The sequence below is a fragment of the Balaenoptera physalus genome (assembly GCF_965194825.1).
Source record: "Balaenoptera physalus genome assembly, chromosome: 19".
NCBI classification, from domain to species: Eukaryota; Metazoa; Chordata; class Mammalia; order Artiodactyla; family Balaenopteridae; genus Balaenoptera; species Balaenoptera physalus.
The window spans coordinates 33,569,182-33,588,842 of NC_138900.1; the positions used below are offsets into that span (position 1 = coordinate 33,569,182).

Sequence of the window (19,661 nt, forward strand, 5' to 3'; positions counted from 1 at the left end):
GGGAATAAGGGGTTAGTGTTTAATGGATACAGAATTTCAGTTGGGGAAGAGGAAGAAGTTCTGAAGATGGATGATGATGGTTGCACAACAATGTGAATATACTTAATGCCACTGAACTGAACACTTAAAATGGTTAAACCGGTAAATTTTATGTTATATGTATTTTACCACAATAAAAAAATACTGCATTAAAATATTGATCTTAATTGCCGAGATTTTTGGCGCCCTCTTAAATGTTATGTCAGAATTAAGTACCTCTTACCTCAGCCTTGTCTGACCCTGAATTCCTCACATTGTCCCCATCTTACAGATGGTGGAACAGAGCCTGAGGCATGTTATAGGCCTGCCGAAGGTGACCTAGAAGATTCCAGGTAAGCCAGGAACTCAAAAGCCAAGCGCCCAGCTCCCAGCTAAGGATTAAGTCCGATACAGCTCCGCCTGCCTGCCCAACCCCAAGACACTTCCAGGGAGCTCTGTGTACACCACCATCCTTCTGGAGTCAGCTATTCCTTGGGTGGAGTCTCATCCCACAAATAAGGACCTCAGTGGACCCAGAGATCCTGCAGCTCAGCCCCTGCCCACTCCTCCTCTTGTAAAGACCCCATTCCCAACAGCTACAACTCTCTGCTCCCTTGCAAAGAAATCTCTAGGACTGTGGTCAAGTCCATTTTCACACTCTGTAGCTATAACAATGGCTGCTACTTTTTCCCCAACATCTATCCCCTCTCCTTCTTCAGTAACAGAACCCAAATTTAGCTGGCACAAGTTGCCTGGAATAAAGACTTCATTTCTTAGCTTCCCTTGCTAGCTGGGAGTACCCACAAGCCTTAGATCTGGCCCCAAACATGGAAACTGAAACACCATGTACAGGTTCTAAGATGTGTCCTTCTAGAGAGCAGCACCCCCTTTCTTCTCTTTTCCTCCTTTCTGTTGGCTGGAAAGGTAGGCATGATGGCTGGATCCTGTGCTGCCATATTGGAGGATGGAGGAGCAAGGGATAGAAGGGGACTGGGTCCCTGACATGGTCAGGGCCAGAACAGCCCTTGCCAACCCACCTGCACACTTCTGTGAGAGGTTCAGTCCCCAAAAAGTCACAAGTCACAAACCCTGGAGCAGATGAGCTGACCCAGCCTCCCTCTCCACAGGGCAAGGACTCTATGTAGATCACTTCCCAGCCCCTCCTGGTCATTTCTGGAACATTTCCTAATAAATTACTTTCACAGGAGTCTTGGGTGCAGGGTCTGTTTCTGGAAACCCAACCTATGACTTCCTTCCCTCCCCATTTGGTCTTTCATAGCCTGTATGGTGTCCAGGTGGGCTGTAGTACAGCTGGGCCCGAGGGTCATTCTGGACCATTCACCATGTACTTCTTTAAGTGAGAGAGAAACTTCTATCAAGCTTAAGCCACTACTGTGTGAACTTGGGCAAATCTCTTGGCCCCTCTGGCTTAGGTTTCCCCCCTGTGAAATGCAGATAAAGCCCAATGAGAAAATAGACATGAATGAATGTGGTAAACTTGTAAGAGGTATGTTATGGACCGAATATCTGTGTCCCCAACCCCCACCCCACCAAATCCATATGTTGAGATCCTAATCCCCATTGTGATGGTATTAGGAGGTAGGGCCTTTGAGGAGGGAATTAGATCATCATGGGATTAGTGTCCTTGTCAGAAGAACACCAGAGTTTGCTCCTCTCTGCCATGTGAGGACACAGCAAGAAGACGGCCATCTGCAAACCAGGAAGAGAGCCCTCACCAGAACCTGATGATGCTGGGCCCCTGATCTCAGACTTCCCAGCCCCCAGAACTGTGAGAAATAAATCTCTGTTCCTTAAGCCATGCAGTCTGTGGTATTTTTGTTATAGCAGCCGAGCTGACAAGGTACTTACCGAATTATCTGGTGAGTGACCAATCCCATGAAAACCAAGAGCTCCCCCAAATCAATGACAACCCCCAAGCTCCAGATGTTTATTTCCAGCAATTCTGGCTGAGAAATTGGGTCCCTCTGACTTTGCTATAGGGAATGTAACCTGAATGTCCTCTATTCAGGGGAAGGCTGTGGGGACCATGCCCCTTCCCTCCACACCATCATCACATCGCTGCCGATCCCCCCACCCCCACCCTGGGACCTCTTTGGCCTTCAGCCTCCCAGGCAACCCACACCCACCCCGTTCACAGCCATGTCTCCTCTGGACTAAGAAGTGACAGGGCCTTGGGACAGGCTCCCACAGCAACACCTTCAGCAGGAATGCAGGCACATGTCCCAGCCCAAAGGGGAGGCAGGGGGTGGGGGAGGATGGCAGAGGGAGAGATGGGGACTAAAGGGGAGCAGGGCCAACACCAAAGGGTAGAAACAGGCTGCTCCCTCCTAAACCGTGAGCAGAGATAAAAGCAGTCGTGAGTGGTGTGACTGAGCACTTCACAGTTTCCAGAGCACTTTCTCCTGCACTATGTCTCTTATTCCCAGCAAGGACATAAAGGTTCAGAGAAGGCAGAGATGTCGCCACAGTCACATGGCAGCCAGAGATAGCGCATTGACCCACCTTAAACATTCCTCAGAATTTGGAGAACATCCTAGACACTTGCACCATCAGCGGTAGACCTGGGGGCGACAGTGAAGGGGCACTCGCCTGCTGACCATTTCCCAGCGATGGCCTGGCCCCTCAGGGAAGGGCCTGGACAGATGTTGGACGTGCCCCCTCACAGACATGGATAACACATGTCCCTCCTAGAAACTGGACCGGGCTCAGTGAAGGGGACATATCTGCTGGTTTTGTCCTCTGTGATACTAGCACCCCAATATCGCTTTTGAGAACCATCCCTCCCCACAGGGTACATTCGGAGTACTTAATCAAGGGTCCCACCCGGCAGAGGGGTGATCATGTGACAGCGGCTCAGCCAGTCAGATTGTCCCTCTCACTTTCACACAAGTCCCAGATGCACAGTCCATTTCTGGGAACCCCATCTCCCCACTTGGACTTTCACAGGCCACGTGATGTCCAGCCAAGCTGCAGCACAGGCAAGTGAGGTCTCCCACCTCTCACCAGTGAGGGATGACGGCACCTGCTGTGAGCCACTGCTGCCCTTCCTCCTCTGCCCAGCCTCACGCCACCCTCCTCCTCACTCCAGCCTCCTAGACAGCTCCACGGGTTCCCCCAGCCCCTTCCCATCACAGGACCTCTTTCCAGGTTCACACAAGGCTCAGCTCCAGCAATGCCCTCTCAGGGACGCCCTCCAGGACCACCTCGAGCTGGAATTCTACCAAGCCACCCCCAGGCCAGCTGAAAGCAGCGCAAAGAGAGAGAGAGCAGAGCATCCCTGCAGAAAACACTCTCGAACGTGGTCCTGAAGGAAGGGGAGGATTCAGACTTCCAGAAGTGAAATGGGAAGAGGGTAGAGAAGGCGTTTATCAGCCAAGAGAGTGGCAGCTTCGGGGTCTGCAGGCAGCATGGAGGTAATGAGAGATAGAACTGGAAACATAGGCTGGAGCAGATCAGGGGCGCATGGAAGTGTGAGGTGAGGAAGTATGAGCTTTCCCTGTTGAGTCAGAGGGAGTCTGGGGGCCAAGATTAAAGACCTCAAAGTCACAGCTACTTGCAGTCGTGTGGGGTCACCCCGATGGGCAGGGTCAGAATCAGGAACCAGGGCGCTGGGCCCAGGAGCGTGACAGAGGTGCTAAAGTACAGCCCCAGGGGTAACAGCCTGGGGTACTCCAGGGAAACGCAGCTTCTGGAGCGGCTCCCCCAGGTTCCACTTACTTAGACTGCAACCTGTCTTTTAGCGCCACCCCAGCTCTTCCAGGCTCAAGGCCTCATGGCTTTTGAAGTTCCCAGCCTTCTCCTAGGGGAGCTGGGGGAGGGGTAGAACCTGGTACACTGGAGCCAAGGTCACTTTTCACTGTCAGGGCCCTTCATTTCCTTACTGTAAGGAAGTAGGCTTCTGCTCCTAATAGGGCTCGGTAATATTTTTCACGTGCTTATTGTGTTAGAAATCTTTCACACAGATTAATCCTGACCGCGACTCCTGGAAACAGGTATGGTTATTAATCTCAGGTTTTACAGGTAGGGAAACTGAGGCAGAGAGGTTGAAAACCATGTCCACAGTCACACAAGCGGTAAGTGGCAGAGCCATAACTGAACCATTGTGCCACACTGCCCTGAAATGGACAGGGGTGTATCATCTCTCCCTCCCCTGAGCTGGCCCAGGATTCTGCCCAGTCCCTGTGGCCAACCCCCTCTCTGCCTTCCCGACATCCCACCGGGACTCCTGCCTCAGTGGTTCCCAAATCCTGACAGCCCTCACTCCCCTCTTCTCCAGTCCCACCCCATCCTTTGCAGTGATGTCCCCGTCTTCACCCTCCCCACCTAGGTTCCCTTTCACTCTCTCTCCTGGGAGCTTTAAGCAGGAGAGACACCTGGGAATCTGCTCTGCAAACTGCTTGGGACGTCTACACCGGGGCCACCCAAGCCTCCCGCTGCCACCGCCGCCCCAGGGCAGACATTTGGAGCTTCAGCTGACTCCCACAGAAAAGTCACCGCATCATTGCCAGCTGCCACCATGCTGTGATTAGTTAATCACTAAGTGCATGGGGCTTTTAATTAACTGCCAGCCCTGCACGGGCAGCTGTTCCACAAACCACATCTGATCGTGGCTCCCCCGTTCCGGGCTAATGGAACACTTCAATCACGCAATTGATGCTTGGCTATTTTGATGCTGCAGGGATGGCAGCTGCCAGTACTGCAGCCCTGATGGAAGCAGCCAGCCACAGGAAGGAGAAAAAAAGACAGCTTTCAGTTGGGGGACAATTGGGTGTGTAAGGCTGTGGGGCAAGTCTGCGCAAGATCTGTGAGTCTGCAGATGTGTGCTGGGATGTTTATCTATATATTAGAAGTAATTCAACTCAAACAAATGTAAGGAAGAAAGAAATCTATAGGAGCCACATAACCAGTCATACTTCAGGCATGGCTGGATCCAGGGGTACAAATGGAATTACCAGAGCAGATGGGGCCTGGACCATCAGAAGAGCAGTACTTGCATCTTGGATGAGTCAGTTGAGCACAAAGAACTCATATGAGGCATAGAAGAGATTATGACATTGTCACTTGTCCAAATAGGGACTTCCCTTGCTTCTCTCTAACTCAGTTATTTCTTCCCATCTCTGGACCTCCAAATAACTCTGACCCAACTTCCATTATAGCTTTATCACATTTTATTTTAACCATTTGGCCACATGTCTGTGTTGTCCAAGAGACCAAGATTCCCCAACTTCAGCGCTATTGGCATTTGGGGCAGAGAACTCTTTGCTGTCGGGACCGACCTGTGCGTTGTAGCATGTTTAGCGGTAGCATTTCTGACCTCCACCCACTAGATGCCAGGAGCACCCCTTCCCCCCCAAGTTGTCACAACCAAAAATGTCCCCAGGCATGGCTGAACGTCTGCTGCAGGGGCAGGAGCTGCCCCCATGAGAGCCCCTGGGATAGACGTTGTGGCACAAGCGTCGTTTCCCCCAGTGCAGGCCCTGAGACCTCATGGGGTTCCAGCAATGCTTTGAGAGCAGAAGCAAGGGTCCGGGGGAGGAAGGAAGTGAGAATGCAGGGAAGAGTTGACACGGGCTCCACGCTTGACGGAGGGGACTCGTGTGTCGGCCTGGGCACCACTGCCCGCAAGGGCTGAATGTCTGTGTCAGGTTGCTGAGGTACCCCGCTGGCACACCAATACCCCAGACTCGGAACCGGAGGCGAGTGGGTGCTAAGAGTGTGAAGCAGAGGCAAGGAAACTCAGACCCAGAGAGGGAGGGGCCCCGTGGGGACCAGCCCAGTGTTCACCCCCTCCCCCCAACACAGTCACTTACGTGCACCAAAATACCAGCAGCTGGCCCTTCTCTGTGCCAGGCAGTTGTAAGGCCTGATTCAATAATTCCTCACAGGAATCTATGAGATACATCACATAGTTTCACCTCACTTCACAGATGAGGAAAGAGAGGCACTGGAGGCTTTTGTGGTGGTGGTGGCTTTTTTACTTGTCAAAGATGCCAGGTGGCAGAGCCGGGATTCAAATCCCACTGGTCTGGCCCCTGAGTCCACTCTCCTGCCTGGGATGCGCCACTGGCCCTGCCAGAGGGCAGAGCAGCCCAGGCTGTCCTCAGCCTTTGTGGGGCTGCCATGGAGGAGATGCCTCTGGGATCAAGAAATGGAGAAAGCACCTGTGGGAAGCTCTTCATAGAGGGGCCAGTGTTTGCACCCTGAGAACCTCCCCAGCCCAGCTACCTGGAAAGGGCAGTGGATTCCAAGGCTGAGGGCTTGTTTAAAATCTTGTCCCTCCAGCACCCGACAGTGGGACCGCTGGGTCCCTCCATTAACCTTAGGCTCTTATCATGGTCCAGCTGCCCCCACTTGACCAAGTTGCCCAGCATCTGGGGTCAACCAGCCCCTGCCCACCCGCTGGGCCAGGCCTCCAGGCTGGCTTTCCCTGAGAGGCGGGAAATGAGCCCTGAGCCGACCTTCTGGGCAGCAGGACAAGCCCTCCCAGAGCCCAAGCCAAACCCCCAGCTCTTCCTTGTGATTCTTGCCTCCGTGCTCCCACGGAGGAGAAAGAGGGGAAGGTCATGGCCTGGCCTTGGCTGAAGTCATTTCTACGCTATTCCCCCTGAATTGGGCCCCTGGACCAGCCAGGGTCATTGTTCTGTGGGAATCAGCATTCCTACACCACTCCCATCTTTGGCCATCATAGGCCCATTTATCTGTCCATGTTGTATATTCATGGTTACCATTTATTAAGCACCTACTGTATGCCTGGCCCAGTGCTAGCACTTTATTCAGATAGTTCATTGAATGCTCACAATTGCTTGAGTAGGAACTATGGTCGGCTTTATTTTACAGAAAAGAAAACCTTAGACCAGAAAGGTTAAGTGACCCACCCAAGGACACACACTTTTCACATGGTAGATTCCCCTCCAGAGCCTATACTTAATCATGATACTATAACCATGACACTATTTTCTGCCCTGAGTTTCTGCAACTTTGCGAAACCCTTGTCTCGTGAGCTCCTCCCAACAACCCCATGAGAGAAGCAAGGCTGAGGTTAGCACCATTTTGCAGATGAGGAAACCAAGGTCCATGGAGAATCAGCCTCCCTGTGGTCATGTAATCAGGAAGCCTCAGAGAAGGGAACGGACCCAGTCAATCCCCTGACACCCAGCCCTGCACCCTGCCCACTGCCCAGCCCAGCCTCTCTGGGAATCCCTCGTCACAGGGGTCTCCAGCTCCCTCCTAGTCCTCTGGGGGAACACCAGACCAGAGCGTCAGAGAACATTCCACGTGTTGCCAGCCCCTCAGCCCTTCCCCTCTCTCCTCCCAGTGGCAGAGAGGTGCAGTGTGAGGGCCTCCAATAAGGCCTGGCAGGACCCTTAGCCTCAGTGAGCCCAGGAAGACCCCAGGGATCGACCCATTACTTACTGCAGGCCTGGAAGGAGGGTGGGCTTGGGGGTCAGGCAGGTGTGAGCCCAGCTGCACCACACAGCAACTTCATGTCTTTGAATCTTGGGCTCCAAACCTATAAAATGGGTTAAGAATCCTTACTTATCCAGATCAAGGATAGGAGGAGATAAATTTGTCTTTGTAACTTTGTAAAGTTTAGAATGACTACCTAGTCTGGGGTCACAAACTCATGTGTCTTTAGGGGACACGCGGGTCATGTAGGCGGATGAAGCTGGCCAGGTAAGCACTGTAGCAACAGAAGGCGTGTGTCCCATCTCAAGGGGGAACGGCCGGCCCAGTCATACCAGATCATCATTTATTAAACAGATCAGAAATCTGAATTTTTTTAATGAAATGCCCTGATTTCTAAAACACTCTGCAGGCTGAATAATATACACCAGTGGACCAAATATCACATGCACTGATTTGCAACTCCTAATGGAGTCCTAGTTGCTAGAAAAGCAAAGAGGCCAAACAGCAAGCCCAAGGTCACACAGCCAACGAGGCAGAGCCAGGCGAGTCTCGGCCGAGGCCTCTGGCTCCCTGATCAGCCCAGTCTCCCCAGCTCCATGCTGCTCGGCGTTTTAAGCACCTTCAGAGGCATGCAGCCCAAGGTCTGCGCCCCTGGGAAGCAGTGGCCTCCTTGGAGCTCTGCAGAGCAAAGGAAGGACATTCCCAGGACAACGGAGACTGCAGGGCTCTGAGTATGTAAATCACAGCACAGCCATCCTGAGGCCTAATTGAGACATTTGCTTAGAGTGTCCTCAAAAACTAGGGCAGATGTGGCACTCTGAGAGAGCCACCCGCCGCAGCTGCCCTGCCAACACTGGGGACCGATGGCTGTTCTCTGGAACTTGGACCAGCCACAGGGAAGCCGGTTCTCACTAATAAGATTATATATATTTTAAATGGCCCTTGTTTGCTACAAGGATACTGAGTATTAAAATACCGGAAAAGAAAACAAAGTAAAAAAGACAGCCCACCTCTGCAGGAACCGTGCAGCACCAGGCTGAAAACCCCCTGCGGATTTCGCCCCCAGGCATCCCCTAGCCTGAGCCCGGAAGGCTGGAGTTGTGTTCAAACCCATCGCAACACTCAAGGCCTCCTTGACTCTTGAGGGGGGCCGCTGCTTGAACCCTGTTTCTCAGACTCCTTTCTCTTGGAACCCCACAGTGCTCTCATGGGCTGGGGGTCCAGTCCTGGATGGACTTATTCCCAGCTGAGTGGACTTGAGTAAGTCACCTCCCCTTCTCTCTGCCTCAATTTCATCCTCTGTCCTTTGTGCTGACATAGCGCCCAGCTCTGGGGAGGGTCCAATGAGGCAGAGGCTACAAACGGGCCACCCCAGGCCTGAGCAAGGCCACATGGGTTTTGCCCAATCAGCATTTCTTTTGAAGTTTGTTTCCAACTGATTTCACATAAACATTTGGATGTTTGCCTTCTCTTTAAAAATCACAAGATCTGACCCCACGGGGCTGACACTCCCACGTGGCCACAATGGGCCGTAGCTGAGGGACAGCTTGCCCGTTCCCCCCTCACCACCCACTCCCTACTGCCTACACTCAGCCAGCTTCACTCCTTTATGTTACCTACTTCACACTTGAATTTGAGACCCCTGATTTAATGCAATAGATATGAAAATTCTTTGGAGGAAGTCTAGATTCTGGGCTTCATTATTATTAATGGAATTTCTGGGTCTCACTATTTGGCTTTGACCTTGGGCAGGTCTCTTGGGCTCTCTGGGCTCTGGTCTCCACCTCATCTGTGAAATGAGAGCGAGTACTAGGGGACTCCAAGAGCATTTCCAGCTCTGACCCTCGGAATGTCTCAGTGGTCCGGTCTTGCAATCTTGGCTCTTCAATTGCAGTCCAAGAGCCTCTCGATTACCTAGGTTCTCCAATAATATTTGTTAAAGGGAGGGAGGCAGAGAGGGAGGGAGGAAGCTGGTCGAGGCTCCCTGGGTACAGGCCACTGAGTTTCCAGCTCTCTTAACCCACCCCCCACCTGCTGTCCGCAAGACAGAGCCAGGCTCTAAAGCCAGGAGGAGTGAGCCTAGGGATGGGCCAGCTGGGGGCAGGACTGCATGTTGGTTCTGATGACAGAAAGCATGGAAAAACACCATCTTCCCCCGACCACACTTTCTATTTCTTCTTTCTTTTTTAACATCTTTATTGGAGTATAACTGCTTTACATTGGTGTGCTAGTTTCTGCTGTATAATAAAGTGAGTCAGCTCTACGTATATGTATATCCCCATATCCCCTCCCTCTTGCGTCTCCCTCCCACCCTCCCTATTCCGCCCCTCTAGATGGTCACAAAACACGGAGCTGATCTCCCTGTGCTATGCAGCTTCTTCCCACTAGCTATTTTACATTTGGTAGTGTATATATGTCCATGCCACTCTCTCACTTTGTCCCAGCTTACCCTTCCCCCTCCCCGTGTCCTCAAGTCCATTCTCTACGTCTGCGTCTTTATTCCTGTCCTGCCCCTAGGTTCTTCAGAACCATTTTTTTTTTTTAGATTCCATATATATGTGTTAGCATACGGTATTTGTTTTTCTCTTTCTGACTTACTTCATTCTGTATGACAGAATCTAAGTCCCAGAGATAAATCCACACACATATGTTCACCTTATCTTTGACAAAGGAGGCAAGAAAATACAATGGAGAAAAGACAGCCTCTTCAAGAAGTGGTGCTGGGAAAACTGGACAGCTACATGTAAAAGAATGAAATTAGAACACTCCCCAACACCATACACAAAAATCAACTCAAAATGGATTAAAGACTTTCTATTTCTTTTGCACCACTGCTCCTAATGTCTTTTTACTAAAACCTTAACGAACATCATGTCAATAAATTGCCTTGCAATTTGTTTCAGTAAGTACCGTTTGGTGGCGGGGAGTGGGGAGGGCATTGTTCTCCACTCAACCACCAAATTCCCAAGCTACGTTTCTTTCACCCAACCCTCAACTCAATCCCAGGTCCAATCTGGACTTGGGATCCAGGCTTGCTGGCAACAGTGCTCTATTTGATGCTGTCTCTATATATGCAGGGTGTCTTCCTGGCTTTCTCCAGCCTGCCCACTCTCCTCCCCACCTGCCCCTATTTCTGTACACATCACTTAGAGGTACCTGGCCCATCAGAAGCATTCAAGAGCTGATTGTTGAACGAATGAGCTTTCTAAAGCCACAAAGCATCCCTGTACCTTCATTCCCTGGCTCCAGACTAGTTCCCCACTCCCTGTCCCCAGGCCTCCACCCTTTAGACACACAGAGTATTATCTCCCCGTACAACTCCATGCTCTGGTCGGTGCAGTTCCCTCCATCTGGAATGTAATTTTCCTATTGTCAAAATCCTCTGCAAAATCCTTTAAGATCTACCTAGCTCTAATACTTCCTCGGTGGAGTTTTCTCTCATCCCCCGAAGCAGACTTTACCATGCCCTCCCTTGTGCTCTCACAACACATTTTGTAATGTCACTACTGCACCATCTCCCCTGTATTAGCTATTTGTATCACACAAAAGATTTTGATTGCAAGTAACAGGAAACACAACTCAGGCTGAGTTACGCATTAAAAGTCTGAAAAGCTCAGACACTGGTTCAATTTTTCAGTGAGTCTCTTGGCTCTGCCCTGCTCTTTGGATGGGGTTCATCCTCATGGTATCTTCCCTCCCTCATCAGAACAAAGTGACCACCACCATTCCAGGCTTTACATCCAAATGCCCCACCATTCACAGAGAGTCTGTTTCCTCACATCTCTAGCAAAATCTCCCCATTCCATGCTGATTGGGCCCCTACTGTGCCAATCATGGTAGCCTGGGGAAGGCTGCATATTGATTGGCTCAGCCCAATCTGGTCCCTTCCCTCAAATTGGAGCAGTGTTTACTCACCCAAACTACAAGGGGGAACGATGGAGGGAGCATGGGGAGACAAAACAGTGCCCACCAGCCTTTGTAAATGTCTCCCTAAGGAAACAACAAGCTCCATGAAGGCAGGGACTGACTCTAATTAATCTCTGGGTCCTCCTTCCTCAGTGCCCAGCACGGTGCTTGGCACCAGAGACATATGTGTAAACGTTCCTTGATTTGAACACCCTCCTGTCCCATGAGATGATCTTCTGGGACCTGGGTGGCCTGACCTCTGGTCCCTCAAAATGACAGTGATGGCTGTCAGATGACCTAGAGCACTTATGTTCACAAGAGTAGAGTTCTGCTACCCCAGTTTCAACCTCAGAATAGGGCTTCTAGAAACATGTGACCTCTACTGAAGATTTGGGGAATGAAGAAGCCTGAGATTAGGCGCCAGGTATTGTCCATTCACTCGCTCGCTCGTTCACTCACCTGCTCACTGTACTGATGCTTACTTATCATTGCCTCCCCAGCCCACAGCCCCTGCTGAATGGGGACAGACCGTGTGACTGTACCCTGCCTGCTTCCACCCATCCTAACCATTCTTGATTGATTACAATAGATTATTTCATTGGTTTTCAGTGGAGTTGTACCATTCCCTCAGAGGTGTTTGGAAAACTGGGGAGGCTTGTCTTCTATTTTAGTTGAGACCACACATTAAAATATTGACATACACCCAAAGGAAGACTATATTTTTTTTAATTTCTCTTTTTTTTTTGTTGTTTGGAGGATTATAGTAATTTTTTAAGATATGTGTATTTTATTGCAAGATAGCAAAGGGGGTCTTCCAAAATGTGTTATGTAAAGTGTGCATTGGCAGGGGACTTCTGCCTCTGGCTCAGTGAGAATATGGTAAATCCTCTCCCCAAAACGCAATTATAAAGCTGGGCAAAATTGATCAAAACAACCATGCAGCTCTCTGGACATCAACCAAAGGCATACAACAATTGGAACAGCATTTGTGCTGGGAAACTGGAAATTTGGGCAATAACAGTGAGAATCTATGGCATTCTAGCCAGAGGCGGCTCCCATTCCCCTCCTCCCAGTTCAGTCAGAAGGGAGGTTCCACCAAGGTGGGGCAGTTTCTCTGGTTTGGTTAAAGGGGGCTCACTGGATTTGGATCAGGGAGCAGCGCCCACTCTTGGCAGCCTTGTTGGTTTAAGTGAAAATCTCCAAGTCAGAAAAGCAGGAAGGCCACCAACTCCACTGGACAAATGTTGCAGTTGTGTTTGGGCATATATATTTCTGGCTAAAGCTGCATGCATGCACCACAGAAGCTAGAAAGGGCTCAATCAAGCCACAGGCTCCTGGCCAGCCCTGAGGCTGTGAATGTGTGTAAAGGAGACAAGAAAGAGCCCAGTAGAAAGTAAATGATAAGGACCGTGTGAAAATGGCCTGAATTTTGAATGTGCTCCTGGGATAGGCAGCTTCTAAAATGGTTCCCAATGATCCTCACCTCTAGGATGAGTGCCCTGTGTAATCCTTCCTTTGGGTGTTGTCTGGACATAGTGACTTGCTTCTAATAAATAGAACATGGCAGAAGTGATAGATGTCACTTCCAAGTTTAGGTTATAAAAGACTGACTTCTTTCTTGCTCTCATTCTCTCTTTAGTTCTTCTCCCTTGCTGTTCTGATGAAGCAAGCTGCCATGCTGTAAGCTTCTCTATGGAGAGGCACATGTCACAAAGAACTGAGGGTGGCCTTCTGCCAACAGCCAGCAAAGAAAGAACTCAGTTCAATGGACTGCAAGGAACCCACTCCTGCCAACAACCAGATGAGGAGCTTTGAAGTATATCCTTTCCCAGTCAAGCCTTTTGGGCCAATCATCCTGGCCAGCAGCTTGATTTTAGCTTGAGTCAGAGGACCCAGCTAAAACACACTCAAAATCCTGACCCACAAAAACTGTGTCGTAGAAAATGCTTTTGTTTTAAGCCACTAAACTTTGGGATGATTTGTCATGTAGCAACATGATAATTGATACAGCTCCCCTACCCACACACAGACTAATCAGCAGAGGACAGATAATTGATGTGTTTGAGCACAATCTCTGTCCAATCTGATATGCAGGTGTAGACACAGAGACAATGCTTAGGAAGCTAGACTTAAATATACAAACAAGAATATAAAAAATTTAATCAGAACTTCAGCAGCTTCATACCGTAGGGAAGACAGGATTCCCAGATTCCCAGACAGGGATTGTCTGATTCACAGAGCCTGGAGAAGTTATTTTTAAAATAAACAAATGAAAAAACAGTAACAATAAACCTTGGGGGCAGAGGAGTGAATCAGAATCCAAAGTTACCACTATACTTTTTTAATGTCCAATTGTCAACAAAAAGAAATTACAAGTTATATAAAGAAACAGGAAAGTGTGAACATACTCAGAAAAACAGCTGTCAATAGAAATTGAGTGTTCCCAGATTTTGAATTGAAAGACTTTAAATACCTATTAAAATATGGTCAAAGAACTAAAGTAAACCATGTTTTAAATTTTAAATGAAAGCATAACAATGAATCAACAAAGAGAGATTCTAAATAAGGAGAAAGAAATTATTTTTTAAAAGGGGATATTCTGGGCTTGAACAGTACAATTGAAATGAATATTATACTAGAAAGGCTCAACATCAGATTATATATGGCAGAGGAAAGAAGACTGAACCTGAAGATAGACTGATAGAAATTATCCAATCTGAAGAACAGAGAAAAGAATAATTGAAGAAAAATGAACAAAGCTTTAGAGACCAGAGGGACAACATTAAGCCTGCCAACAGATGTATAATGGGAGTCCAGAAATAGAGAAAAGGGCAGGAAAATAAAATGGAAAAAAAAAAATGGCCAACATCTTCCAGATTTTAATGTCTTTAAAGACATTAAATACGTATCCAAAAAATTCAACAAATCTCAAGTGGGATAAATACAAAGATATTCACACCTAGACTCATCGTAGCAAACATTTGAAAGACAGAAACAGAGAAAAATCTGCAAGAGAAAAAAGACATATATGCAGGAGAGTAACAATATGATTAACAGCTGACTTCCCACGTAAAACAACGAAAGGCAGAAGAGAATGAAATAACACATCAAAGTGCTGAAAAAAACGGTTAACCAAAAATTCTATTATCCAGCAAATTTTTCTTCAGAAATGAAGGCAAAAATAGAAGCATTTCTACATACACAAAGACTAAAGAATTCATTGCTAAAATCGTGCAAATATATTGTAAAACAAATGAAGCCAGACACAAAAGACTACATGTGTATGATTCTATTTATATAAAACTCCAACAGGCAAAAGAAATCTATGAAATTAGAAGTCAGAGTAGTGCTTACCTTTGGAGGGAGGTAGTGAACTATCAGGGGCCATAAGGGGGAATTTCTGGAGCATTAGTTATTTGTGATTCTGGCACACTTCTGCATATAGTTTCCATCAATAAAAGTTTACTAAAACAAAAAAGGAAGCTTGATCATGTCACTCCCTCCCCTATGTTTGATTCCCTTTATTGTTTCCCCTTTACTTGCCTTTCCTTCCCAGTCTCAGCAAACCTGTGACCTCCAAGGTGCTCTCTGGTCCAGCCTCTGCCCACCTCTCCAGCATCATTTCTCATTACCTAGAACTCTAGCCACCTTGACCTTCTGCTATTCCTCAAGTTTTCCCTGCTTCCATCCTGCCACAGGGCCTTTGCACATGCTTGTCCCCCTGGTCCAGAGCCCCACTGAGACCAGCTTACCCTTTAACTCCAGCCACTCCCCAAGTGTGATCTACTCACTACCCACCCAAGTCCAGTTCTTTTGTTTTGTTTAGTTCTTAGAATTATATTCCTTTCCTTCAGAGCACTCATCTTCATTTGTCATTATGGATTCACAGGGTAATTATTTGACTGCTGTTTTGTCTTTCCCACTAGCCCATAAGTTTTAGAAGGTCTGACTATGTTTTTATCTTGTGTTGTATCTCCAGCACCATGCCTGGCACATAGTAGGCATCTGATAACTATCTGTTCAATGACTATAAAACTAATTAAGGCTCTACAAACCTTCAGTCTAATTAGAGCACATTGTGGAAAGCCTACCAGACTAAGAAATTTTAGATTTTTTTTTATAAGCTACAAGGAGTCATTGAAGGTTTTTGAGAAGAGGAGATATGTGAGCTGAGCTTTGTTTTAATAAGATCTCTGTAGAAATGGAGGTGGAGAGCCCATAAAGGAGGCTGTGGCAGAGTCCAAGTGATGGACAGTGCCTAAAGAGGGACAGTGGCCATGAGGGAAACCAGTGTCTTGCTCCACTCTGACCCCCATGGACAGCCTGACAGTGACATCACAATCACCCTCTGGATCTCCTACCCTTGGAGGTTAACATCCCAGCTCTGACCTAACGCTGCCCTTTATGTTCACATTTATGTTCACATCTAGGGGACAATACCCTACCATCTGAGTCATCCAGGCCAGCAACCAGAGGCAGAGGGTTCAACAAAGCAAGAGCGTGCCACCTTTCCGCCCAAGGCATGACCAAGGCTCCATGATGACAGAGCAATCAGAGGACCTGAAGGATTCCCTGCCCACAGAGAGGAAGCATGTGTGGAGGACGGCCGAGGAGAGGCGGATGTCAGACCTCGCGCGGGTGTTGGAGTGGCTGGAGCGGAGGCAGGGGAAGAAGAAGCAAGCTCTCCAGGTGTGTACTGTCAAAGAAAACCTGCAAGGAAGGCTTCACTCGAGACTACTGCAGTATGATGTGACGGGGTGAGGGGAGGGTTTGCAGCACCAGGGTGAGCCAGTAGAAAAGCACCGGAGGACATGGGGGGGGATTGTCAATGATGTGATCAGGCCATCCTTGTTGGCTAATTATCCCTATGTAGTTAGGCTCTTACCCTCCCACAGAGACTGGGAGGTGGGAATGCTATCTTTCCTGATGATTGCCTTTCAAAGTGATGGCTCCCAAGCTCTGGAGAGAAACATTCCTGGATTATAAAGCTGGGCAAGAGGCTGGGAGAAGATTTACATCTCAAAGGGGCAGAGAAAGAATCTACAGGTGTAAATTGTCTAAAGGAATTGTTCTAGGAAAAGGGAGGTCAAGGTCCTAGAGTCAGGAAGAAACCTACCTAGTTTAGTCGAGGTGAAGGGACCTTAAAGCCATCTTGGTCAGTGTTGGAGAAGGGCTGAGAGGCAATAGCTTCTAGTGTCTTGATGATCTCAGAACGGGTCGTCCCACTGTCCCCAGGTGCTTCCATCCACATGATGGTCCCAGGGTCAGAGGGCATTCTCCACCTCCACTATCCCCACTGGGACTCCTGCTAACATACCTCTTCCTTTCTATCCTGCATTAAAACTAGTTGTAACTGCCTGTCTTGGTCCATTTGGGCTGCTACAACCAAATACCATAGGTCAGGTGGTTTAGAAACAACAGAAATTTCTTTCTTACAGATCTAGAGGTTGGGAAGTCCCAGATCAAGGTGTCAGCAGATTGGTGTCTGATGACGGCCTGCTTCATGGTTCATAGATGGCTGCCTCCTTGCTATATCCTGATAAAGAGGAAGAGTCAGGAGAGTTCTCAGGGGCCTCTTTTTTAAGGCCCTAGTCCCATTTATGAGGGCTCCACCCTCATGACATAACAACCTCCTGAAGTCCCCACCTCCTAATACCATCACATTAGGAGTTAGGATTTCAGCATAGGAATTTAGGGGGACACAACATTCAGTCTGTAGCACGACCCTTTCCTCTTTCTCCAGGAACTATGACAACCGATTTTGCCCCAGTTTCCCCCAGAGTTCCCCTCTGGGCCCATCGTCTACAGAAAATTAAGCCATGTCCTTGGAAAGTGGTCTCCTCTGCAGAGGATGTCACCTAATCTTGACTCCCCTGGCTCCCAGAGAAAAAAGGGTGAAAATGGCATTACTAAGAACAATGATAACTTTTATTAAGCGTTTCCTGTGTGCCAGGCCCTGTGCTTACTGCAATTAGTTGTCTGGTCAACTGCTCCCAGCAAGGCTACAATTTGCTTGAGCTCACAGAGCTAGTGAGGGGCCGAGCCAGGGCTCAAACTCAGATTTATCCAGTTTCCAAGCTCGTGGGCTGTCAGGCCCACGCACCATCACCACCTCCCCTTCCCCTGCTTCACCCAGTTCAGCGGCCCCTGCATTTCAGGGGAGCTCCTGTTCTGGTTATGTGCTTACTTATCAATTATAGTCAGAGAGATCTGGAGTGCCAGTTCCATCAGATACACGTAAACACATCTGACAAACATATTTTACTCTAAGGCGTTAGTGATTTACCTACCCTCCCCCTTCCCCCCATTTTTTGGGCCTCTCATTACTCATTCGCAGAAATCATATTCAGTTCTATGATGAATATGTTTGATCCCATCTCTTCAACTAAGATTATATTCCTTTTTTTAAAATTTTTATTGGAGTATAGTTGATTTACAATGTTGTATTATTTTCAGGAGTACAGCAAAGTGAATCAGTTATACATATACATATATCCACTCTTTTTTTTAGATTCTTTTCCCATATTGGCCATTACAGAGTACTAAGTAGAGTTCCCTGTGCTATATAGCAAGTTCTTATTAGTTATCTATTTTATATACAGTAGCATGTATATGTCAATCCCAATCTTCCAATTTATCCCTCCCCCTCTTTATCCCCTGGTAACCATAAGTTTGTCTTCTACATCTGTGACTGTACTTCGTTTTTGTAAGTAAGTTCATTTGTACCATTTTTTTTAGATTCCACATATAAGCGATATCAAATGATATTTGTCTCATAAGATTATACTCGAATAATGTTTTCACAGCTTTACCTTATATGTGGCTTTTATTGTAAATAATTCTGGACCCAGGGAGGGAACAATTTAATTTGAAAATACAATTAAATCTTCAAGCATCATTACCCTTGCCAGAAGCATTTGTATTTTGAAAGAAGCTCCTGAGAGAGAGGGTGATGCTTCCGTGGCAGGTCTCCTATGGCAGGTGGCGGGGGACCCTTTAGTGAAAACGGTTGGAGGGGGGCTGTCTGCGGCCTCCTCTCCCTTCTCCTGGCAATCCAGGCTTTTCTCCACTTCAGCACGATTATGGAGCTACCCAGAGGGCTGTGCCCCTTGTGATTCATTTGCCATCCATGAAGACCCCTGAAGTTCAAAGTCTCAGCCACAGGGGCCACTGAATCGTGGCTATTGCAGTTTCCTTGGGTCTGTGATATCACCACATCCATTCCACTCAGCTTCCTCCAAAAATGGGGGCTGGTAGCTACTCAGGTGACTCTTGAGGAGAGGCTGAGGGTTGAGAGGAGAAGGTGGGAGGTGGGCCACCCCTGGGGGATCTGGCCTTAGTCTCTCTCTAATCACCCTGTAGCATCAGCCCTGGCCCCAGCTTGCGCCCCTTCCCCCCACTAAGCCAAACAAAACCCTGAAGTTGAGTAATACCCCATCCTTTGATGGCCTGAAGCAGGACCTTGGACAGCTTCCTTCCACACATCCAGATGGCTTATCAAAACCCTCCTTCCGCCCATACAGAGTTGCTAACATTCATGGAGGGCTTAGCACGTCTGCGCAGTGATTCATTTATTTCCCACTATAACCCTGTGAAGTAGGTTCTGCTATCGTCCCCGTCCTCAGAGAGAGCCGTCCCTTGCCCAGGGTTGCCCAGCCACTCAGCCATAGAGCAGGATTGCAAGCCGGGCCGTCAGCCCTGGAGACCAGTCTCAGCCATCACCCCATGACCTCGACACCCCACGGCACACCCCAAGAGGAGACCTAGTTGATTCAGTTTCCCCACGACGCTCCAGCACCCCATGCCCACCCCTTAGAGATGGGCCTGGATGTGCCTCTGTGGGCCCCTCCCCCGATGGGCCCTGGTGCTCCCTGATGAACCTTACTCTTTCCCTGGGCGCTCCTGGCAGCTTTCAGGGCCGAGCACACGTGCCTCGAATGGACTTGCACATGCCTGACCTTCCTTTCCCAGCAGGCAGACACGAGCACCCAGGGAAATAGAGAGGCAGGAGGCGTTGGGATCGCAAGTCTGGGAGGACAAGATGGGGTGGGAGTGGGGCAAGGAGAGGAGGGGCTCTGGGCAGAGGGAGCAACCCTGGCTGGGCTTGAAGGCTGGAGGTCGTGGTAGGGAAGTGGCAGCTAGAGAGGCCATCTGAGGGCCAGAAGGAATACCTACCAGGCTGGGGCATGGGGCCCTCACGTGGACGGTGATAGTGATGGATTTTGGGGTGGAGAGGGACAGCCAGACCTGGGGTTGGAAGGCCATCCTGGGGGCGGTGTGATATGGACACTGGGTGCGTCAGGAGGCAG

General features: G+C 48.8%; 1 protein-coding gene across 4 annotated transcripts in view; it reads left to right on the plus strand.

Annotated features, from left to right (window-relative positions):
• The window catches only part of LOC309648684 (uncharacterized protein C16orf78), a 100,328-nt gene that overhangs the window by 62,444 nt on the left and 18,223 nt on the right, over positions 1–19,661 (plus strand). The window contains exons 1-2 of one of the 4 annotated variants that reach the window (XM_082437605.1): positions 9,802–15,242; positions 15,783–16,041. In XM_082437605.1, coding sequence (XP_082293731.1) covers positions 15,889–16,041 — 153 coding nt within the window. In that variant the 5' untranslated portion in view covers positions 9,802–15,242; positions 15,783–15,888. Of the gene's footprint in view, positions 1–9,801; positions 16,042–19,661 lie in introns of those variants that run through there. The other 3 variants (XM_082437606.1, XM_082437607.1, XM_082437604.1) reach the window with 3 other exon arrangements.